This window comes from Erithacus rubecula (genome assembly GCF_903797595.1).
Source record: "Erithacus rubecula genome assembly, chromosome: 1".
NCBI classification, from domain to species: domain Eukaryota; kingdom Metazoa; phylum Chordata; class Aves; order Passeriformes; family Muscicapidae; genus Erithacus; species Erithacus rubecula.
The window spans coordinates 77545542-77571675 of NC_136658.1; the positions used below are offsets into that span (position 1 = coordinate 77545542).

The 26134-nt window shown below is 37.3% G+C and overlaps 1 protein-coding gene across 6 annotated transcripts in view; it reads right to left on the minus strand.

Annotated features, from left to right (window-relative positions):
* Positions 1-789: 789 nt before the first annotated feature.
* The window catches only part of SGCG (sarcoglycan gamma), a 103129-nt gene continuing 77784 nt past the window's right edge, over positions 790-26134 (minus strand). For all 6 annotated transcript variants that reach the window (XM_079298843.1, XM_079298845.1, XM_079298844.1 and 3 more), the window contains 4 exons: positions 25418-25537; positions 19998-20070; positions 3228-3351; positions 790-1750 (listed from right to left, as the gene is read on the minus strand). In XM_079298843.1, the coding sequence (XP_079154969.1) occupies positions 1577-1750; positions 3228-3351; positions 19998-20070; positions 25418-25537 (491 nt within the window). In that variant the 3' untranslated portion in view covers positions 790-1576. The remainder of the gene's footprint in view (positions 1751-3227; positions 3352-19997; positions 20071-25417; positions 25538-26134) is intronic.

Consider the following 26134-nt stretch of genomic DNA (forward strand, 5'->3'; position numbering starts at 1 on the left):
TGTCAGTTCTGTACATCAGACTCCAGGAGAAATGGCAAAGGCAGCCCTTGAAGCAGGGACTGCCCTGGGCTTTACCACAATATTAGTGGAAAATGTTAACTGGGACTCTTTCTCAGCTCAGGTTTTTGTGTGTACCTGGAGATCTCATCTGAGTGTTGGTTTTCTTTCTATGTTCACCAGAGCCAAAGTAGCAAGTTTTAAAAAAGTTAGTAGTTATTTTGTCCTGATTCTTCTGTTTTAAGGATAAGTATTTTTTTTCCAAAGGTGGGTATTTGTGGTTTACTAACACTATGGGCTAAAATCCTTCTGTAAATAGACACCAAGGCACTGTGTGATAGCTCCTTCCTGGATAGTAAAATCATAAAGTAAATGCAAAATGGCATCAAAGGAATTAAAAACCCATGAGGCTTAAACAACAGACTACTAAATACAAATCTTGCTACCCAGAGGTGTGCAAACAATTTATTCATGTTCAGTGCAACACCATACAGGGGAACAGGTCTGCAGCTGTGTTTCTTTACAAGACCAATAAATGGTTTGTCAGCTCTGGTGAGCATTTATTTTGTATACAAAGTCCTAATGTAAAAAGTAATAACAGTTTTACTCTCTGTTTGTGATGCAGTCCCACTCTGACAGGATCAGAAATAGCAGTCAACAGGTGCAGATAGAAATGAAATATTCCTCTTAATTGAAATCTGTGGGCTGCATAAAAGGATTTTTTCCCACTGCCCAAATAGTTCCTTGTGCCAGACAATCTGAAGACACTTGTTTGTTTTTTCTTTTTACTAGTCCAGCTGGCACAACAGATTGCCTTGTTGAATTAGCATGTCCCAAAATAAAAAAGGATTAAAAGGAATATGATAGTACAGGCAGTAGAACAAACAATTGCTATTATAAAACATAATAACATATTTCACTGTTGTACAGTGAAGGGATTTGAGACACAGAGAGGCCTTCATGACTTCTGGAGCATTTTGCATTAGTTATTTTTATATGAAACCAAATAAGAAGCAAATCAGCATATGTGTTGCCAAATTAAAATAGAAAGCTATTAGCAAATTAACATATCTTACACAGAACTTATACAAATACCACGTTTTTTTATCTTGTGTTATTGCAAGAACAAAATTGCATAGACCATTTGCTGGCACTTTCTGAATTCTCCAAATAATGCTTTGTCTTACAAATAATTCAAGTAGTTCCCTCAATTTAATTTCACCCACTAACACAGTAAGTGTTTTACATGTAGTGAGAGGAAAAACCCACGGATCTCAAAAATATGAACGATGACATAATCATCCAAATAACAGTTCAGCAAGGAAACATATTTGTTTTATTTTTATATGCTCTCTGTAAGGCTGTTTTCCAAGTGTTACTGACAAAACTTAATTAGATTCAAGTCATTCTTCCGAAGTGAAAATGTTGATTGTGCTCTTCTTCCCCTTACACCCTGTATTCCAGACCTGTAGATGCAGATTTGTTTCCTAAATTGCGAGTACTTTGTTTTCAAAATGCCGAGGAGTAGGCTGTCAGTAAAGCCCTTTGGGAGCAATACAGAGCCCAGGGGCGGGGTGCCTCACTGGCAGACCCGGCTGTATTCCTGGCAGGTGGAGCCCACGCCGGCCACGGACAAGTAGAGTTTTCCATCTGGGCACACGCAGATTTCGTAGAGCCCCTGGGAGATCCCGGACCCGCCCCTCGCACCCTCGGGCAGCTTGGGCAGCCGCACGGTTTCGGCATCCAGCAAGAGCTGTGTGGGGAACAAGCAGGACAAACGGGTTGTTAGAGATAATAAAGTAATAGTGTGCCATAAGGCAAGCTGAATTTGTCCAGGCAAATGGACAAAGAATGGCTTAAGAACGGCCTTTTACACAGGACTTGTTGCATAGAAAGCTTCCCTGAGCCCTAGGCTCTTGGCAGACAGAAACAGGACAGGAATAAGCTGGTGCTCATTCTCTTCTTAGCAGAGAATTGGTGAAATTCAACAAGGCCAAGTGCAATGTCCTGCACCTGTGTTGGGGCAATCCCCAGAATGGATACAAGCATTGAGAGAAGGCCTGAGGAGAAAGATGTGGGGGTATTAACAAGTGAAAACCTATATATGAGCCAGCAATGCACACTCACAGGCCAGAAAATCAACCACATCCTGGGATGCAACAGGAGCAGCGTGGTCAGGGGCAAGGGAGGGGATTCTGCCCCTCTGCTCTGCTGAGGCCCCACCTGCAGTGCTGCACCAGCTCTGGGGCCCCCCACATAAGAAAGACATGGGCCTGTTGAAGTGAGTCCAGAGGAGGGACACGAATATGCTCAGAGGGATGGAACATCTCTCCTATGAGGAAAGGCTGAGAGAATTAGGATTGTTCAGCCTGGAGAAGAGAAGGCTCTGAGGAGACCTCAATGCAACCTTCCAGTACTTACAGGGGGCCTACAAGAAAGCTGAGGAGGGACCCTTCATCAGGGATACTGGTTTTAAGTTGAAAGAAGATAGACTTAGATTAGATTTAAAAAATAATTTCTTTCAGTGGAGATGTACAGGAACAGATTGCCCAGAGAAACTGTGGATGACCCATCCCTGGAAAGACTGGACTGAGCTCTGAGCAGACTGGTCTAGTTGAAGTGTCCCTGCCCATGGCAGGGGAAGTTGGAGCAGGATGATCTCTGAGGTCTCTTCCAGCACAATTCACCCTATGATTCTAAGGTAAGTGGCAGGGTCCCTGCCCACACACAGAACAGCAGGACACAAGCACTGCTGCTGGACCCAGGTCTGTCCTGGCCTGAGTGCTGAGGCTCACTGCAGAGCCAGCTGGTTAAGGATGGATGTGGGCTGGTCTGTACTTCCTCTGTTGTAAAAGTGGCACAGTACAGCCTTGCAGAGGGGATAAATAGGCTGCTGCATGTTGCCTCCTGTTAATGATGCCTGCAGAGCTTCATTCCTAAATTTTGCCATTCTGGGGTTGTGTCTGCTCTGAGTCAAGGTGCTTGGGAATTACTGTGCTAGTGGGGAGTTAAGCAGTATCCAAGTTTTATTAGAAATCATCTCTCTAAGCTTATACGACATCATGTCTGTTGGTAGTATTATGTACATAAAATTTTGTTGGCACTAATAATTTTAATATCCTGCCACCTAAAACCTGAGGAATTAAATTAACAGAACTTGAAAAAAAGACTTGAGGTTATAGTCACACAGAAGATCAACCACAGTTATGGAAAGGAAGGCTTGTACTCACCACGCCATCACTGCTGTGTAGTTTGATATCCATCTGGGAAAGGGCTTCAATATTCCCAGCTTGTGCTTTGATATTAATTCCTCTTGGTGCATCCATGCTCAAAGATCGAGTTGGTGATTCCAGCCTAAAAGCAGGAGCAGGAAATCGGACAGTAGCATAATCTCAAACATTCCTTTATCTTAGAAAAATAAGTGAACATTGAACAAGCCTTGCAGGCTCTTGCCTAAAGTCATATAAAAGATGCAGCCTCCCTTTTCTTCAGGCAGACTTGAAAAAGGAGGCAGCTATCTCAAAAACCAACAAAGCATCCCAAATGAAAATTATAGATCAATTAATAATACAAATGCAAGGTATTATTTCATACACAACTGCAAATTATTTCAGTATAACAGTAACTTAATCTATTAACCTGAAACTCAGTTTTACATTAGTTAGTTTCAATTTCTTTTCATTTCTGACATAATAAGACATTGAAATAAATACAAATAATACAACCTGGAACTTTTTTTAATCAATAAGATTTTTGACACTACAATTAGTTGGACCAAGATTTCACTCAGGGTGTGTGTGTGTGTGTGTGTGTTGTTTAACTAGATGACATCTGAAACTTAAAAACTGTGAATTTGAAATAAAAATTATACAGTATAACAAACAGGGAGTTGCAAACTCTGCAGTGCCACAAGATGGCAGGAAGGCACTGTATTATCTGAGTAATCACCTCGTTGGATCAGCTGTGCAGGAATAATGATTTTTATTTTTCAAAGAGATAAGACCTTGTTTCTTCAGAATTTTGGTATCATTTCCATATAAAGTAGCAGGGTAGAAGTATAATTAAAAATCAGGAGAAGGAAAGAAGAAGCCCAGTCCTAGCAACAAACTGGGGATTATGTTGCTTCTTTTGACCATTACCTAGAACTGCTGCATCTGGAGGCACTGCAGGATCAGAATTGTTACCTATTAGGTTTTGATCATGAATATTCACTCATGCTTCCTGATGACACCAGCCAACACTAAGCAGGTGAATATGGAGGCTGGAGAAAGTGACACAGCTGCTGGTCCCTGTTTAGAGTTGTGCTAGTTTCCTATTCCCTGGACACATACCACAGAACGTGGGCTGCATCCACACTGCAGAACACAGTCACACTGGCTCCCAGGCCTGCATGTTCCCACTGTTTTCTAGAAATGCAGAGGGCTGTGTGTGCAGGCACCCCCAGCAGATGCTGTGCTGGCTCCACTGGTGCTCCGTGGCTGTGGAGTGCTGTGGCAGTGGAAGCTGTGCCCAAGCAGGTCCTTTACTGGGAATGCTTTGTGCAGTGAGTACAGGCTCTGACTGCCAATCATTGGCAGGAATTAAGTGTCTAATTTACTGAGACTCTTTCACTTCTTCCTTTTCTTTTTGTTTTCCTGTTCCTTCATCAAAACCAGAAGGTAAAACAAGAAAATTTGGGCATGTGAGAAAGCTCCATTGTATCTTGGAATTCTGAAGAAGCTAAACCCAGCTGATAACTTAAAACCTAAATCCATGATATCTCAGCACAGTCACCGAAACTTCATTTTTTTATCCACAAATCTGAAAATAGCTCAAGCAATATTGGCTTATCACTGCTGGCCAGAGTTAGCAGAAGATTCTATCTTCTCTGATCTTCAAAGGTCCCTTCCAACCCAAACCATTCTATGACTTCATGTTTCTATGATCTGCCTCTCCCTGACACCTCCTGGGTTTATCACCTTCAATTAGTTTAAACTCCAGACTGATAAACAAATAAAATACTAACAGTGAGTAAATGCATCATGGCCCCATATTGAGACCATATCCACAAAAAAAATTTGATGTTTCAATCCATGAATCTGAGCTAGCACAAACTTCTGTCAGGATCATGCTGTGTACCAGGGCATGAGTATGAGTTCGTTCTGCATCAGATAACCAATATAGTATTAGTAATCTTTATTAAGCAGTGTTTGGTATTTAACAACTTTTGCATAAATTTTTGCTTTAAATCTTTAGATTTATAACTCTATGAAATAGAAAATCAGTTCTTCCTTGAGTGATTAATGTGAGAGGTCTGCTTCACTGGAATATTTTTCAGTGCACATTAGTATGTATCATATACTGAAAAATTAAACAAAGCTTCTATTTTCAATCTTTCAAATGTAACGTATTTTCATAAGTTAGTGTCAAGTAGTTAATTCTAACTTTGCCATAGTTTGTCTTGACGAAAATCTTTAAACTCTGAAATAGCTCATGTTCTTTTATAAAGTATTTCACCTACATAAGCAAACTATATGTAGGCATAAATTTTTATTTTTAAACTCCATCAAATATCACAAGACAGCCGACTTGGACAAATTTCTGAGAGTATATCAGACCTAGAGTTTAAAAAGCAATCAAACACAAGAGAAATATTTCTTACTTTTTACAGAAATTAATGCTGGCATGAAGCCTACAGACTTCGGAAGCACTTAGATTTATGATATGACATAGACATAATTTAAATTACATTGGCTATATTAATCACAAAGCTAAATTTCTGCTGTTTATACAGGTCCTATTTCTAGATTAACTCAGCCTGGATTTGCCTAATTAAGCACGTCATTGAAGCTTCCTGGCAATGCAAACTGTCGTGACTCAGTGATGTGAACTGTAATATGTGAGACTGTAGCAAAGGCAAGAGTCAATAACACTAATGATGCATTTCTTCCTACAGTATTCAAAGGTTCAGTGTCTGAAGTCCAGATGTACTCAAAGGGAAATGGGGACCTGGTATAGAAACAGCCTGAGTTGAACTTTGACTTTGAATGTCCCTTCTCAGTGCCCACATTGACATGCATCCCTCAGGTGTCCTGGCACAACAAGAATTCAGTTTGTTTGCAAATGATGGAGGGTGCTTGGAGAGTAAGAGGGAAGAAATTAATTGTCTTAGAGTTTCTGGTCACTTTATAGTGTTTGAATTTGTGCATTAGAATGATGAGGGAATATATTGTTACCAGTCACTTTATCTTTTTTTTTTTTTTTTAACTTACAGACACATAAATTGCATTTAAGAGGATGAAGTGAATGATCTTTACTATCTAGGGGAATTAATCTATGTAATCTGCTGTCCTAAATGTGACATCTGTCACAGCCTCTATCTCACTTGGGAAGATGGATTCTATACTTACAAGTAGCTTCTAGGTACTGTGGTAGCTGCCAGGGTCAATTAGCAACGGGTATGGTGCAAGAGAAATTGATCTGGGCAGCACAACATTTGATGCCAAGAACCTGACAGCCCATTATGTGTGTCCTGAGGAGTTCTCTGGACTATAGCTATTGCCAACTGGATGCCCAGAAAAGTTGGACCACATTAGGTGTTCTCTAAGAGATCACAGTCAAATCAGTTTAACACAAATGTCACCCCAAACAGTTCCACAATGAAAATCCAGATGTGGAGAGCTCAGGCCATTGGGAGATTTCCCTCAGCAGCATGTTGCTAAAGACACTCAAGTAGACACACCCACAGATTGTAAGGCAATACAAGCCTCACCTGGGCTCACCTGCAGAATAGTTACTCTGCCTTGCTCCCCTTCACTCCAACCCCTGCAGCGTGAGAAGCTGCACCATGTCAGCTTATGAAAGGCAGAGAAGAGTGAGGGAATAGGTGATCCTTGGTAATATTTTACTGCTGTCATTTGCTGGATATTGGTTCTTCATAGTCCATTGCAACTAAAGCAATTGATTACAGCAAAGATAATATTTTCATTGCTGTCTTCTTACTTGTTGGTAAGAGTTCCAGGAGTCGACGATACTGTCTTGTCTGGCTGCCAAAGAAATCTGGTGCTGAGCTGTGCTAAATAATTCATGGAGGACTGTGTAAAAAATATTCGGAGGGAACTTCGACAGCATCCAGGCTCTGAAACCATCCCAACAACCTAAAGGGTTGGAGATTTCCCTTTTCCTATGAGCATGTTGCTAACTCGTGCCAGATCACCAGAAATTGCTCTGGCTGCTAGGGAGGATGTGAGGGCAGTGACAGCCTGCAGCAGTTCTGGTAAGGAAGCAGATGGCACTGCCTGTGCATGCTGCAGGAATATTGATCTATTTTTTCATCATGGCCTGGCAGGAGTCAGAAGGATACCTTACAGATCTTGTAAGTACCACAAGGCACTAGAAAGCTGGTTCTAGGACTGAAGAAAGAGTACCACAAGTTTCCTACCGTAGATGGGGTTGCTTGACCCTTAGAGCAGGACAGAGGATCCACCTTGCTCGTGGGTAATTGTTTATCCTTTCCTTCTGGCCTTTTTGACCTTTCCAGCTTGTGAGTCATCATCTCTCTTGAATTCAATGGGAAGAGAATTCCAAGGTATGACCTTAGACAGAAGTTGCCCATCTGTATGCATTCTTCCCAGCACCTATCTAAGGAAGATCAGGGTTACTGTAACAGGACTGAGCAGGTCTGGAATCAACACCACCTCTAATACTGTGGTGCACTCAAAAATTGCATCCCTGTAAGTATTCAAGCTCAGGCTGGACAGGGTCTTGAGCAACCTGGTCTAGTGGAAGGTGTACCTGCTCATGAGTGGGGGTTGGAACCAGATGATATTTAAGGACCCTTGGAACCCAAACCATTTTGTGACTCTATAATCAAAACATCTTTTTCACATCATCAGGTAAGGAAGAGACCCTTACACCCCTTTGGTGTGCAAAAAGAAATCCTGCCATGAACACGTGCCCCAGAGTTATCTGACTTTGTAAAGGTCAAAGGGGAATAGAAATTAAATTATGCAATGACTAGAGGTCCTGGAGCAAAGGATGAACAGAAAAGGCTAGAAATGAAGAGGGAAAAAAGAAAACACATGGGGGGAAAAGGGGAACAAGGAAAATCTTTAACCTGCCAAAGAACTAATGTTTTGAAAGGCAAAATAGCAACCTAGAGGATTCTGTGGGCCTAATTGGCCTTGGCTCTCTGTAGATGTCTGCTTTGAGCCCTGCTTTTTGAATTCATGTTAACCTTTAAAAGGCAATAGCAGTATATTGACTTTTTGATTAGTCTGAAAGCAGTCTAATTCCTCAGCCATTCAGCGAGACATTGTAAGAGAGTAAACCATAGGCAGAGCATGCAGCAGTCACACAGGAAAAAGAGATTGTCAGCATTTATTTATGGTGCAGTATCCACAATTTCAAACTGTAGCCTTTCTTTATGAGGAAGCTGGATTCCTGTTGACATGAGCTGAGCAAAACTGGGCTGGACCTAGAGGTGGTGAGTGAGCAGCAGGCATAGAACAATGTCTGCTGCCAATCCTCACCCATATTCACTTCTCTCCCAGCAGCTTGCTGATTTGAGGTCAGGTGAGTGGGGAGGGTGATCAGGATGTAGCAAGAAGAACATGATTACCCAAGCTTGAGGATCTTGGTGTTCTGCCTTGTGGCTTTTGTTTGCTTGCCAGAAGGTCCAAAGGCAAAGAAGGACAAAACAACAGGACTGAGATCTGTCTCAATATATGCCTCATTTCTGTATTTTGTGAAAGTATTTTTCTTGGAACAGCTCCTAAAATTACATCTCCTTGCAAAGAGGAAAAATGAGTTTCACAGCATATTCCAGTGACTGTGTCTATCTTAAGGACACGGAAGTATCAGTATTCAACAGTAAACTGTGGTAGCTCTTACTGAATGTCAAAGAATAGAAAATACTAATGACTCATTAAATCCTCTTTCCTGATCAGTTTCTGTGTAATGGAAATATAACAGTTACTTAGCCAAGCCTCAGCACAAAATTCTGATTTGACATAACTTCTATAAATCTTTCAAATGCTGACTGATTTTTCTTTCTAAAATGTCCCATTTTGATTCACACCTATTGAATTCCTTCATTTAGAGGTGGAATAATTACTTCCCACCTAGATGATATTGTCTTCCATATTGCCTTCGTTCATTTTGATATTCTAAGTCTGAACTTCACTGAGCTAAACTAAATGAAACATAATGAGAAGAATTGACTGAAAAACTGCATCCATTTTTCCTTGTCAAGCCCATTAGTTGGTCAATGGTTATAATCTATTGCCCAATTTTTTGTAGCTTAGTTCAAAAGAATAATTTTCCAAGGATGGTTGCCTCTGGGACTTGTCTGAATTAGAAGGAACCTTCTGTTTCAGTATGACTAATGTCAATATCTACAGCTCCTATACACTGAACACTAAGTTAATTTATTATTTACGCCACAGTAAAATGTAATATGCAAACCAGTATGTTTTTAATGAAACAAAATTTAACAGCAGTTATCTTAAATTTTATAAAAAGAACATTTAATAACTTTTCTACCAAATGAATCTGGCTCTCCTGTTGTAGCAAAATTTATAGGAAAACTGAAGAGTAGCATGAGATACAGCTTAATATTAACTGTGCTTTAACTTAACTATACCAAAATTATTAACTCAAATAAAATTTTCATGCCAGTAATAAAAAAGATCACCAGTCCCTTGTGAAAATACAGAAAAGTTGTCTGATAATGCTGTAAGAAAACACATAGGGTACAAGTTTCAGAGAATTCAGAGAAACATACTATGAAAATATCTGTTTAGAGGCAAATGTATGTACACAGGAACTCCATTAGAGAAATTTATTTGTCTGGAATATAAGCAGCTGTTCATAAAGCACCTAATTTTCCCAGAAATTCTGAAGCTTTAAAAACAAAATCTTCATTGACTCTATGCTGTCACTTAAAGACTATAAAATGATAGAGCAATCTGTTCTAATTTGATTCTAAAAGAAACCTTTTTTTTCTTGATTCTTCTGCTTATTTCTTAAATGCATTAATGAAAATGTCATTTTGGAAGGTCCATCATTTTGCCTACAACCACTTGGGGAAGTCTCAAAATGTGCTGTGCTTTGCTGACAGCTTGTAACACCTCTGACCTCTGAAAACAGACAGAAATGTACCTTGTAATTCACTGAAACATCCCAAGTACTTTCATAACAGCAGAACTACCCTGAAATAACTACGCAATGCTGTAGTAGGCTCTGCTTTTTCTGGTAGTCTTCTTTGTCAGGACAATCATGTTTGTGCACATACAGTCAGTCCTAAAGTGTGAAACACAAGCAAGTCATTACTAATAGCAGCACAGGATTTGTGTATGGCAGGTACAACACTGCTGCAGGATCCTTTCCTTCATCTTTATTAGACTCCCCTCCCAGAGTGTTGGTAAGCACAGGAACACTTCATTACTCAACCATTTCAGGGCTCAGTTCTCATTTCAGGAGGGTAAAAGAACCTCACTTAACCACTTCCATATTTCCTTTCCTTCTTACTCTTGGGAAGGAGTTTTCATCATACACAACACAGCTGGGCTTATTGATCTTGGCTGGAATGAAGGGGAGTCACAGTGAAAACCAAGAAATCAGATCACAAATACTCACTAGGCTCAAACAAGCAACCTATAGGGAATGCATTTTCTAAAGCTAAAACAATCTTGTAATGACCTTTTGGAATATTGAGCTACTGCAGTAATTGATCTTAGACTTTATGCTTTTTATGTTAAGACAATCATTGTATGAAAATAAAATAATAATCAGATTCTATTGTAAGTTTAATTTTTCATAGATAAATCAATCCATTTATCCTTATTTATTCCTGTATTTAAATGATTTGATCCACAGACTTATTACAAGCTTATAGGTCAAACATTTTGGATATGGAGTCAAATCTGTTACATGCCCTACTGGTGCATCAGGGTGTTTTACATATTCCAACATTAGAGTGCAGGACCCAGGAAACCCACCTGGATTGTGCTCCTCTAGTGATGTCTGTGCTAAGGACTCTATGAAAGAAAAGCACTAACACTACAGGGTTTTCATCCTCTGTTGTGCTTCAGGCTGTGGGCAATCTGATGACTCCAGATTACAAGAAAAGAGAGATTGTGCTGTTTTCCTGGTACATATTTGAGTATTCATAAGCTTTAAGAAACAAGTCAGTTACAGGAGGATATTGGAGATGAGTGTGCAGGGTAGGATAGAAAACCAGAAAAACGTTGATAACAAGAATTTTAGGAGCCAAGGGAACAATTGTAAAAGATAATATAAATGCAAATACATGGGATGCATAATTATCAAGATCAGTATATGAAAGAAGTCTGAATTTGATGCAGAAGATACAGAGAAAGTTTTCAAGGAAGAAGAGATTCAGAAACTTGATAGCAATGAAAACACTTAGACTGAATTTGAAATTCTCTAAGACTTAAGTGAGTATAAAACAACCATGGATTTTTATCCACTAAGAAAGGACACTTCTTTTAGGTAAATATGATGGTGTCATGACTTTCCTGAAAAGAAAAAGTCAGAGCATGGCTGGGGCCTCTGAGCTAATTATTAGCTTGAAAGGACTCATTACCTCATGGCTGATATCAAACAAGAAGCAGAAATTGGCAGCATTTTTCTAATCCTAGTCACACAGTTATATAAACTATGATTAGCAATTTAGATGAATTTATGAAATAGCAGGTTCCAAGTGGAAAGCCTTTACTCTGCAATTTGAATATTTCCTAGCAGTGTCTCATTTCTTATGATGAATTTTCATTTCTTCAGACCTACACCAATATGGTGTAATTGGCAATCTGCACAATACCTAAATAAATGCCATTGATCCCCTGTGCGTCCTTCAAAATTAATAGAAAGAAAAAACTAGTGCTAGAGCATAATTAATCTGCTCTGTTTTATACATCTCTGTAAAATGCCCTCACAATACCTGTTGTCTTCCTCCAAAAGTGATGAGATGAGGTGCAGGTATCTGCACCTAGATGATCCCTTTCCACTCCAGTGAATGAATGAATGAATGAATGAATGAATGAATGAATGAATGAATGAATGAATGAATGAACAAATGTTTGATTTTGCTTGCAGGGAGAGGAGTATTCTAAACCTGGATGGACATCTGAGATGCATCTGCTTATTCTGGGTACACAGAAGTCCCCTAGCTTTGGACTCTGTTGTTTGAATGCAGCCTAAATACATAACAGATGAATGACAACCAGGAGTGTGTGCTGAACCATCAGCTAAATCACATACATGAACAATGAAGAAATCATTTAGAATCAGCAAAATTTTAGGCACATGCAGATGAAGGGGTTTCTGTACATTTTTAGATTTTAATCCTACTCCATATGCATAGGAACCACAGTTGATCTTTAAATAAATAAATCTACTGGGATTTTTAAAGCTCATTTTGCCTTTTGCTAAAATGATCAAGGGTAATGATAAAGGGCAAAACCCCAAGGCATTGCATTCCTTTTGGGTGCCATTCTTAAATACTGGAAGTATCTGCTGCTCTTGAAGATATCATCTGGTCTTTTCTTCAGCATACTTTCCTTTCCTTTAATTAAAATAAAAAATTCTTATCATAATTTTATTTCTTGAAATAGTCTGTGTTCCAAGTTAGTTCTGTATTTATGTTGTAACTCTGAAATGCGTGGCAGCAGATGATTCCAGTAAAGCTCAGTTATGAGATTCTGGATTCAAGGGAATTGTTCAGCACAAGCACAGCAGGCACTAACACTGCTTATGGCTTAGGGGGGATCTCTGTGCACAAGCACAATTACAAAGCCAAATTTGAATAACAGATGTTTCTAGCTCCCAAGGTTTTGGCTAACAGAATTTTTTTTTAATGTGAGCCACACAAAAGAAGTGTTCAAAGTTCTAGGACAAATTAATTTATGTGTTCTCTTAAAAAAAGAATAAAACAGTTCCCAGTTTTAATGGCACTTTGAAAAGGCTCTAAAAGCAATTTAAAACAACATTTATAATGTATTCCAAAACATATGATTCCAAAACTGTGATATAATTATCATGGAGTACTTATTTGTTTACTAGTTCTCTATCCATTTTAAATATTGAGGTGTTTTTTCCTGTTTGCCCACTGAAGTTGCTGAAGGAATGAAGACTACAGATAAGACTGAGACATGATTAAAATAGAAGCTTCTCTCAAGGCTGACAGTTGTGATGAAGAGTGGTAAGAGCTAATTCAAAAGAGGTCTCTGTGATGACCCCAATTTTATGATGTGCTGACTCTCCAGGTAATTAAAAATGACCAAGGCCTTAGTGAATGTGATTAAATCTGGCACATCACAGATGTTTCCAGCATAGCTATCTTTTTCAAATTACTTTAATAATATTATATAATAATGACTTGTATTATAAAATTTTAATCTCATAACAGCACTTGCATCATTGTTGTAAAAAATAGGGTTAGCATTTTCCTTATGAGTAGTTTCATAAAATTATCTTCCAGGTTGAAATTTGCCAGGCCTTTCTTTAATACATATCTCAAGCAATTTTTTATTTAATATGCTGAAACACAGCAAGATTTCAAGTAACTGGAGTTCTTCAGTATATGCTGCTCATAGTATCCACATGCTCTCCATGAAAACAAGCACTCAGGGGAAGAGGCTTTGCTGAAAAGCAGGTCATACCCTTTCCTTCTTGTGTCAGTACAGGGGCTGAATGTGCCACACTATCACCAGATTCCTCACAACTGCATTATCACAACTGTGCACACAGTCTGAGGGAGAGGGGAAAGAGAGAGCAGTGATGGTGTACATGTGCAATGCATCTTGGAGAAGTTTCTCTTACCAGGAAATGCTTCTTTTTCCTTTTTCCAGTGCTTGTCACACCCACATCCTTATGGTGGGTGTCTCCTGTTTCATGTCTCCTCCTCCTCACTTCTTTTGATATATAGGTATGATAGGTGAAAGACAATGTAAGGGATGATTTGTTCAGCTCAGTATTACAACTTGGATCAGTGACAGCACCAGCAGCCCCACAGACAGGGCTCCAGGTGGTCACCTGCAAGGTGGTGTCTGAAACTGTGACAATCACCAACAACGTTTTCACAGTGGCTTGTGCTCTGGTGGAATATGCTGCAATCACTGATGACAAGTTCACTTTAGCAAACTCACTGAGCAGTCTGACATTGTCAGGGACCCAGATCAACAGGTGCATTAATCATTACAGCTTTGCTCTTTGTGCTATTGACATAAGCAGCCATGGAAAATACTTAAATGACTGCCCCATACAAGCAGCAGAAACAACTTTTATTGGTTTTAATGTGTTAAGTGACATATCTGAAAAATTGAGGCTTTAGGAAGAACATCAGCCATATGACTGGAGCAAGTAAAAATCATTTCTGACAGTTCTTGCAAAATTCTTTTCACTTTAAGACTTACATTTATAGGTAAAATCACAGCTTACAAGACAACCAGATATGATGTGATACAAAAGACTTTGCTAAAAAAGTTTTTTAAAAAAAATCCAAGTCAGAAATGTATCTGAAAAGATGATCAACATGATGTCCTGTACTATCTAATCCTTCTAAACTACACCTTTTTAAACATTTTTAAACATTTGAGTCCATCAGATGAATGGAAAGAAATTCTTTAAAGCTTCCAAAAGATGTATTTGATGGTGTTCTAAGTTAACCTGATTATATGTATATGAATGCAAATTTATATCTAGTAAATTAAGGCCAGGGCTCATAATATTACAGTGCAGTAGAAATATCTCACTAGTCAGGGAGCAGAGGTGCCTTGCAAACACTGAATCATAACCTTAGTCTTACTTTCTATTATGTAATTCATTCTCTTCTGACTGACTGGGCTTTTGATTTACATAATGAATGCAAATCAAAATGACTGTACTTCAATTGGTTAGATGGTATTTTTGGGCAATTAGCATGCAAGCATTAGTATTACAAATATGCTTAAACATTTATTTAGCAAATGTTTTTCCCCTGATTGGCTTCTATGCATTTCTCTAGATTTCCTTCATAATTCTTACCCATACAACCATAAAACTCCACAAATTCAGTTGCCAGCTTTCTCTTGGTCTTATTAATCATAGCAAATGCTTCAAGTGCAAAAGGGAAAAATAATATGGGGACTGGAAAGGATAAAAAATAAAACTTCAGAAAAAATCCAAGAAAAGTAGAAGCCATAACTCCATCAGTAGAGGTATTGGATGCCACAGAAGAGATGTAAGGATATATGTCAACTATGAATATGTAGACAGGGTAAAGTCTACCATCAGTAAAGTAATTTACCCTAACCAGATAACTAGAAGCCATAAAATTGGCCTTCAAATTATCAGTATTCTGTACCATGTCAGTTATATACCAGTAAATATATACTTCTATGCTTTTAAGTGTTGGACAGGTATTTCACTTAGATATAAAACAGTGCTTCTTAAATTACACATTGAAAGTTTTATTTAATGCCAATATTATACATTTGTTTAGAATACATTAGTTTCCCTGGGGAATATTGAAGTATTTTCAGTATATACGCATAAAGCATTAAATATACCCATATTCTGATAACACATATCTCTCTATATATTTATAATCATACTCTGACAAAACCTGACTCTCTGAAACAGTGATATCATTCCTGCTATAGTGCTCTGCAAAATCAAGAGTGGTGGAATGATGCAGATCATTCTGAACTTGGATGTAAACCTTCAGCTAAAGGTCTGTCAGAATGCCACAGGCTGAATGTACTAAAAGTGATTTCCCACAGAATCTGTGCTCAGAAGGCACAGTTGCTGCTGTCAGACAGCCATACATGGCAAATATGAGAACAAAGAGAGTACTAATTCATAAGCATTATATTCACTATTCATAGTACACAGTTAGTTGATAAATGGAAAAATGCCACATTCGTAGGCACATTTTTGTAAATTCAGGAAATGCAAGTGCTCAGCTCAGAAACATTGTTTTGAGATTTAAAGTTTTGCTGATCCACTGTTTTGCCTTAAAAAAACACAAGTCACGTAGATCACAAGAAGTGAATGGCACCACAATGACATAAACATCAGAAGAGGATAATTCCAGTACTTAACTTGGAGCCTGGGGAAAAGATGACTTTTAGGGAACTGTTACAAATGTCTGTCTACATCATCTACATCCAGTAGTTGCTGTTACAGATTTTGGACCCACATTTTGGGTCACAAAGTATGTATCTAAACATGAGATTTCCTAATTCTGTTTAAATTTGGATTTTTCTGGGAAGCAAGACACCTGTTTTCTATTAAAACTTTACTGTGATCCAGTTCCATAGGTGTCAGCTAAATAAATTCTTGGAAAGCCTCAGGAGGTCTGACTGAGGCAAGTTCTCAAGGTGCCAAATACACACTAAAGTCCAAGGCCTCATGAAGAGCCATGGAAAAGACTACAGAACAGCTTGGTAGGAATAAAGAGTTGGATTGTGGCAATCACTGTCATATTTCTGTTCTCACTAATGACAATTGGCTGTTTTCAACCAGGTGCCTCCTCAGTGGTATTTGCCTGGGAGGGCTATTTCTTGGATGTATCCAAACCTCCCTGTTGACTGTAAATATGTCATTGAGATGTCTCTCAGACACTTATTACATGCAAGGCCCCATTTTTAGATGTCCACCTGGTCCTAAAGTCTTAACAAATTTTGTAAATGAAAACTATGCATCTTATTTAGAAATAAGAAGTCCATTACTGGTATTAAAAGTAGGCAATGTCATTTTAAACTTGGGAAAACTACAATCTTGAAATGTTGTTGTTTTAATTCTTCCTACCAACTGGAAGCAAGTGCAAGCACATTTCCTTTTCTTTATGAGCGAGTCAAAAATTTGATCTTTTAGATTGAAAAGGACTCTATAATTTTCCTTGAAATTACCAATGAAAAGACAGTCACTGACCGCAGTATAATTGCATTGCTCTGTCTCAGTAAGTTAGCCATAAAAAGGCACATTCTACCACACATATCTCTTTGTTTTCAGAAAAGCAGTCTATCTTGAAATTTGGCATTTGGACAAGAAAGCCAGCAGAATGTCTAATTCAGAGGCCATTTGTGTCAGCTTTGTTTGAAATCCTGCTCTAAATCTGAATGTCAGAGAAAGAATGTGGCCCCTGTTCATATGACACAAGCTGAAAAATTATGAGCATTAACAGCTCTCCAGTCAGCTCCTTGAAACCTGCAACTGCACTTGTAGTGGATGGGGCTTCTCAAGACACTATTCCCCACATTTAATGCTGCAGACCACAGCACCTTATAACACATTCATCCAGCATATCACATCCACATGGCACAGCACAACCACTGAAGGAAAAATAAAGGAAAAATAGTAGAAGAATAATAGATGGTGAAAGAGTAGAGATAAGGCTCAAGGTAAGCAAATATGTTATATTAACTATAACTCTGTACTCACTACCCTGCTCTGGAAAAGAAGTATGTTCAAATCTAAAATGGGAAGGTCATACTTAACAATGCATTTTAAATGTTCATATTGAAGTCCTTTTCAGTGGGAAAGTCCTGTACTTAACAGTGTGGAATGAAACTGAATATTTATGAAGCATTACAAAATATCAATTTCTTGGTAAGCTTGTCTGAGCTCTTTCACAATAGAACACATGAAATTTGTTTATGCTGACATTTAAGATTACCCTTGAAAGTAACCTTTTTGTAGCTTGACAAAATGGTCTTCTCTGCCTACACCTTCATTTACCACCTGCACTGCAGACCAGTGCATTTCCTTCTTAAACCTACCTAGAAGCCCTTAATGAAAAAATGAAATCATTGCCATCTCTGCTTTCAAACTTGACACTGATTGTGACAGAAAAAGAAAATAAATTAAAGGACTGAGGTAACCTAAACTGCTATGGTTACTACCAGGACAGGAGAGATGAGAGGGATGTTTACAAGGACATCTAGTGAGAGAGCAAGGATTTAGATATTGGGAAACAATTCCTTACTGTGAGGATAGTAGGGCACTGGAACAGGATGCCCAGAGAAGCTGTGGATGTTGGAGGGGTCCAAGGCCAGGCTGGGTGGGATTCTGAGTAACCTGGTCTGGTGGGAGGTGCCCATGTCAGGATGGGCTGGAACTTGATGATCTTTAAGGTCCCTTCCAGCCCAAGCTATTCTATGCTGGCACAAGTGAGTGGTGCATACATTGCACAGCACCATGCCCAGAAAATCAGTTTTCTTAGGGTTAAGCTAACCCAGTTTCTAGCACAGATGTTTAGCAGCTCTGGATTCATGTCAAATACAGTCACAAATGTCAGTGGCTGTGTCACTAGTTCCCTGACATCACAATAATTACAAGAGAATTTCTGATAATTCTGGAAAGATCTGTAATTCCCATTATTTTAAGTTAATCAAAAATGGAAATGAGTGGGATTTTATCTATTGCATTTAAGCTCTGCTAATAAATAGCAGCATTCTAGATGAAAATGTGTGTTTATAGCAGGCATGGGAAAAATCACTGGAGGCAAGCTGTGGGGTAAACTCATCCATGTAGGAGAACTTTAGGAACATTTTGAATTAAGCTCAGTGTTTTCCTTCCTACTGCTACCCTATTTAAAAAAGAGGCAGAAAAATTATACTTAAAATAGTTGTATGCAATCAGGAACACTGTAACTGTTGTTATGCAAAAGTGCAATTAAGAACTTAAAATGTAACGGCACATAATATGTAGAATAAAACTATGTTAGGTCTATTGAAATATTAATTGATCATGCATTTGAAGCAGCATAACAACCACAGAAAATAATAGATATGTATCCAATCAAAATTTGCAGGGAGCTTCTTGACTTCGCAATTAAGAAATTCGATTTCCTACTTCACTGAAGTCGAGATAATCACAGAAAATGTCAAATTTACAACATATGAATCCACTCCCTACAAAACCAAACAATGTACACTTATGATGCAGAATATTGGTCAAAGTCTCTCACATCCAAATTCTTCCATAACAGAAGAAACACATTTTTGAAAGTGGACATCAGTATGTTAAAAATACTGCCTTGAGCTCACAGTCTTCAAATGCAAGCACAACATAAAGTAAATCTTAAATATAAATGAGAAAATAAAAATAATTATCATAACATTCCCTCTCTCATTTGTCATTCTCAATTTGAAAATTCAATCAGCAAGATACAGATAGTGTTTTTGAAAGCTTTCACTACTCTCTAGTAGCTATACCTATTAGGCAGGAAAACTGAGAAGAGAAATTATGACAAAAAGTAGAAAATGGCCAAGGAATGAAAGAATAGAAATAAAATTGTTAAAGAGATCCTCTTTCATTTCAGATCTTTCTTTGAACTGGCTTGTAAAATGAAAGATAATATATTCATGAAGAGAATATAATTTGAGTTTATTACCTCACCATAACCAGCATATTATAAACTAATTTGGGATACTCAAAATTAAATAGAATACTGCACAAAGAAATGCTACCCCAGAATTAAGGAGCTCTGAAACATACAAAGTACTTAATAATGATTTTCTCAGCCCAAACTGCTTTTTAGCCATTTTTAATGTTTTTTCTTGATTTCACTTCAGTGTGTTCTCTGAGGGTTGCCCCAAATAATTTTTAATTCTCCTCATACATTTCCAAATTTTTCTTCTTAGTCTGCTTCCTCACATACCAGTTTTTAAAAACCTTGACTAATTACAGGTTGAGGACTTACTGCAGACAAGCAACTTATATTGTAACATAGTAGAAAAAATCATATTTCAAAGTGTTTCAAAACTGAAAAATAGAAGATGACAGAAAATCCTTCCAGAGGGATTTTAAATATATTCACCATCAGCAACAAGTAATTTATAATGTATTTTAAAATTGCAGAACAATGTATATGATTTTCCTTTGAAATAACAGCTTGTCACATAAACCAGAAAAAAAGTTATTAGTAATCCTGTGTTGAAAATCACACATTCAAAAAAAAGTTAATACTTACAGAAAATAACATTTACTTATTAGATTTATGTATAAATTCTTACCTAAGCTGTTTAAAAGCTTCTGCTTTCACAAGTGGTGTTTCTACAGAATGTTCAAAAAGTGCTCCTTCAGGCCCTGCAAAAATAAAAAAGAATAAAAGATGAAAAATATTGTAATGTAATAGTTCAAATACAATACAAAAATAGCAAGAGGGTTTTTTAAAATTTTTAATATGGCCACTTTGATGTTGGAAATCAGTGTATGAGAACACATGTTAAGAATTATAAGACAATTGAAATATAGCTACATTATTACCATTGTAATAATACAATATAGAAGTGATATCAATGTACAGCTGTAAATTTTTAAAATGAAATACAAAAAGGTTGAAGACAGAAATTTTCAACTACTTGCAACAATAAAATAAATAAATAAGATTTATACACAATGTAACTTTCATTATAGTTAATAGAGATAATTAAAAACCCACAAAACCTTTGCAAATACTAAATTCTCAAATAATCATATTTATTTTAGACTGCTCCATGGATACCACAACTTCTGTCATGTAGCTCTATCAAATATTTTCCCCTATTTATAGGCAGACTTGCTCAATATGAAATGGTGTTTCTGCATGCAAAATGTTAATGACTATGGGATCAGATAGTTTACCTCTTGGTGTACGACTAGTTCCATTCAAAAGGGGAAGAAACAATAAGCACCCAACCTCCTTGTTGGACCTGAAAAATCTTGTGAGGATCTGCATTTCCACTCTCCTGAGTATTAGCATTATTTCAGTATCACCAGCCCAGTGACCACCTTCCACCTAAGCTTCACTAGGATCAGGAAATTGGCTGATGTATGACAAAAGCCCCCCAGCAACAGAAGCAGCTCAAAAAAGCATCTGAACACCACTCTCTACAGCAAGAATGGAGCCTCTGAACTTCTGTTCCTTGGCTTTGTGAACATACTCATCAAAACTTGGAGAGGTCTTAGGTTGAGACATCTTCTGGCTTTGAGGATTCACACACCTGAGCACTTCCCAGGTGAATATATGTGGCAAGGCAATATATTTTAATAGTTAGGATATTAGTCAAGGTGGCTTGTCTGGTAGCTCTTTATGCCATTACACTCTGGAAAGAATTCTGGGCTGTAAAAATCCCTACATTAGTGATTTGGCCTCTGTCTAGACAAAGAATGGAAATGGATGATTAAAAAGCATGGTGTAGACTGTATGAATGTGGTATTGGATTGTATTAAATGTGGTATAAAGGGAAAAAGAGAATTAAAAATGAGTTGGGGCAATCTCAGAGAACATGGTAAAAGGAAAAGAAGTGAAATCAAGAAAAAACATTAAAAATGAATACATTGCTGAGACAACAGATAGGAAGGCTGTCACTTCATGAGGATTGCAGAAAAATTCTCAGGATGTCCTGAGAGGGCAAGAAATGTGCTGCTTTTTGAGAAGAAATCAAGATTCCTTAGAATTAAATATTCTTGGCTTGGACTGAAGAAAAGTACACGAGATAGAAGAACTACCATATTAAATCACTTCAGCTCTTTGAGGATTCGTTGATTTACCAAGCTTGAATTTAATTTTTATTTAGCTGTTGATACCCTCCTCATCAATTTAAACAGATTAATCTTTCTGTAAATTACAAATGGGCATGAATATAATACTGGAAAACTTAAAATTTATTAATTCAGACAGAGCTTTAACCCTGCTTCATTCACATTTCATTTCATTATGATTAAGATTATTCTGCACCTTAAAGAATTAAAAATGTTTATCAGGAAATGCAGATTTGGTACAACTAAGATATTTTGCAGGGATATCCTGATATGTCAAAAGTGCAGATGTGGCACTTGGGGACATGATTTAGTGATAGACTTTGCAGTGCTGGGTTAATGGTTCAGCTTGGTGATCTTAATAATTCTTTTCCAACCTAAGTGATTCTATGATCCTGTGATCCTGTAAAGAGAAGTAAGTGGTTACAGAGGTAGTATCAGTTCCATGGAAATAGGGGCTAATGGAAGGAAGAGAACAGGAAACATCAGTGCTAATGTTCTGGGCAGTAGGCAGATGGTGCAAAATGGAATGAAAAGGTTTATTTCTATATTCTAGAGCTGTCACCTCTAAGCAAGGCCAAAACCTTGCCTTTAATGTGACTAAAACTTCTTCATCAAACAGCATTAAGTTTTAACAGTATGCTACTAATAGGAAAAAAATCTCAGGGCAACTTTTTTTGGAAAATAGCCCTAAATTGATTTCCTGTCTTCATTTCCTACTTTATCTTTTTAACTGCAATATGACTATTACTATATTTACTATTTTATAGACTACTGTTTATTAAGATATTATAATTTATTCCTAAAATACACAAGAACAAGGTATTAATTTTCTCAATGAGTGGGCTGAAGTCAGCAATATTCATTAACACCCCACACACTCTATCAGGCAAGGACCATTTGCCTCCTCAAAGTCTAAGAGAATGTTTACTCATACCCCCAAATTGCCTCCTACTGAACTCACCTTCTGAGCAGAAGTGTTTAAATTAAGCACACTGTCACATTGCACGTTCAGCATTAGCTATGCAAACTGAAAACCTTTGCACAGAACAGAGCACTAGAAAATCAGACAATACTCTGCAAATACTTCAGGGGATTTTTAAAGAAGGAAAGCAGAATGGAAGTAATCAACTGGAGAAAGGGTGATACAAATTTGCTTATCCTTAAAAATACTGATCCTCTTTGCCTTGCTAACATTACTTTTAGGAAAAAAAAAGTGTAGATGTGACATTTGGAGATGTGGTTAATGGTGAACATAGAAGTGTTAGGTTAATGGTTGGATGTTACCTTAGATATCTTCTCTAATCTTTACAATTCAGTGTTTCTGCAAGCCTGACATGAGGATATTCCAAAGGAATTGGCTCTTTGCCAGCCAATACAGTTACAAGGTGGTTTCACTGTCACCAATGCCAGCTGAATGCACAAAACCCTCCCAGAACAAAACATGGATGTTCAGTACTGCCACAGCAACATAATGAATGCCTGCAAAATGCAGTCCTTACTGAAATAATATTAAAGAGGATGCAGTTTGAGTACGTGCTCCTTCAGGAGCAGTAATTGTCATGAAGGGTTCAGCTGAGCTTCAGTTTCACATACACTGAAATGCATGTGCATGTGTCACAGATGAGCCAGAGGCAGTGTTTCTTTGCCTAGCTGTATGTACTTACTGTCATCTGGAACACCCCTGTGCATCCTGCCTGGCCTCCAGCTGCCAGGATCACAGAAGCATCTCTGGCAGGTAAAGTGGCACCATGTGGTGACTCACACACCCCAGGTGCTGCACACACAGCTGGATGTTGATGTTTGAGCACATCAGCTCAGCCTCTAGCCACGACATCCAAGGGAGAGGACAAGCCTGGAGCCCTCCCCAAAGCAGAGAGCAGCATTTGGTGGGCACAAGAGCCCTGCCTGGGCAGCTGCTGCATCTCTCTGTGCTCCAGGGGAATTGGCCACCAGAGCTGCCAGTGACCCTGTGGGCTGTGGGAGGCACACTCCTGGTCAGGCTTTGCCCAGGTGTTTGCTCTTCTTTGGTGTGCACTGTTCTATTCTACACAGGGGCCAGAGAACGTCTGACGGAAATAGCATGAGCTGAAACATATTAATTGTAGGAAAATGTCTTGGAATACCATAAATCATACACATTTGCTCTCTGCTATATTATATTTTAGTTGAAAACTGTCAGGTTTTCTTAAAAATCATTACTGAACTTTTCATAATTCACATAAATAAGGAGAAGTACAATCAAATAGTTCACTACACTGTGCATAAAAAACTGTAAAATATTCTTTGTGTATTTTAAGCCCATGATCATCTGATTTTTATGGTATGAGCTTTTCAAAATTTATTTCACATTGATCTTGCTCTCTATCTAAAATGTTTAAAAATAATCTCGGTATGCAAAGTATTACTAATTTATCCTTCATGCTAATAGTATCATTTAAATCACAATAATTTATCCTTCATGCTAATAGTATCATTTAAATCACGATTTTAATAAATTAATTTGAAGCAAAGTAGGCATGAATCTCCTCTCACTTACATTAATTTTACACTGAAATAACCTCACTGACTTTAATGTATTTACTTTTGAATTTTTACTACAGGGTAAAAAAAGAAACAGGCAATGTGTCTTAGTACACTATCTGCTGCAGTAAATAATTATCAATGCACTGTAAAGATTAATATTGGATGAGTGAGTCATTAATATTAGCATAACAATTTCAACTCGTGTATGAATGATTTTTACTTACTTTGAGCAGAGACAGACCTTTTCCAAATCAGTTAACAATTATGCAGTTTTTCATATCTTTGTTAAACATGCTTTTCTATTAAAGTTTAACATCCCTTGGGCAAACAATAATTATTTGATATGGTTTCCTGGTTAAACAAAGTTGTAATTTCAATTAGGTTAAAAAGTAAAAAACCTTAAGATAAGACCCTCAGGCATAAACAAAATGTATTAACACAATTATTATAACTTAACTTTGGCTTTGAAACACTAATTGTATAGTTACTACCATATTTATAGCTTTGACAGTGAAATAATATGAATCCATTCATTAAAATGAAGACTTCAACATTTCAGAGGACCAGTAATTAGCCAAACATGATAGCTGAAATCAGGCAAAAAATATAAAAAATTGAAAAGAAATTGCAGAATAATTTCAATACTTTCTTTGATGGATTTTTCTGCTCAAAAAGAAATCACACTTGATGTATCTATTTAATGCAACTTTACACCTAGAAAAGGAAGGTTGACTTTATCAGGTTGTATGAAAGAAACAGCTTTTCATGTGATAACTTTGACATATAACTTTGTAAATGAGTACTTCAGTGATTTGAAGAAACAGCCTATGACAAACTTTTCTCTTGACAGGTGACATTTAAGATATACTACAAATATCTTCCTGTGGCATATGTGCTACTCACAGAACAGAAAAATAGTAGCTTTCACTTTGAAAGATAAAACGACATAAAAATATCAGAGATATTCTCTTATTTCTCATTTTCTTATCTCCTTAAAGTTTTCAAAGATCAGACCTGTTACTATCCAGAGTGGAATATCTAGAACTTTTTCAGCCTCAGACAGCACACACTGGAAACATTAAATAATTCATAAAAAGATGCATCACCACAGTTCCAGTCACTAATAGCTTTGAAATAAAACAGACATACATATATATATAAATTTATAGATATATATATATATATAATTTTTATATATATATATATATAAATTTGTTTTAAAAATTCTTACTGATTATTGAAAAAGGTCAGATTATCTTCATATTTCTGTTTCCTAACGAAATAAAAGCAGAACTTGCATTCATGCATAATAACATATTTAAAAATGCCATTTTTATTGTGCTTTTCATATGGGTATTATCTGAGCATTTCTTAAACCATTACAAACCTGTGACTCGAAGCTTATCTGTGCCAATTACAACTTCATTTTCATCCACTGTAAAAAGTGGCTTTCCATCCCTTGAGTTGATCTGAAATTGCTGACTGTGGAATTCTACCATTTTAGGACCTGCAAAACACAAAATAATGGAATAATTTAATCATCTTTATTCAATTTTCTATATAAATTATTAATAATTTTAATTGGTGTGGTAATAATGTAGAGACTCATTCAAGTACACTGAAGTACACATATATTCTATGGATAGTGGCCTTGTAAGTTTTGAAATTGGTTAAGTCCATTTACGTGACCTAACTTGTTGTTCAAAACCATGCCTGAAGTCTTTCTTTATAGTTGGGTTTCCAGGGAACCTAGAAAATCCTAAACAAATTGATCCAGACAAACATTCATGTTCTTCGTGTTGAAACTGCTTTGATCAGAATGAATCTATCTTTTTCTTTTTTTTTTTTAAACAGAAACTAATTATTAAAGTCTTTGCAGCACCATCTCTTCTCACTAGGGACCTCAAATGCTTTAAAATTACAAATATCCCATGCAAGAGCAGGACTTCAGCTCTTTGTAAGAGATGCCAGTATGGCTCCACATATCTAACAAATGTCCCTGATCATGTAAGGGTTTCAAGAAGCCATGAGAATATTTGCAATTGACTCTGGTACTCCAAAAATGAAAATAATATGAATAAGAGAGTCTGTGGGTACTTCCAGA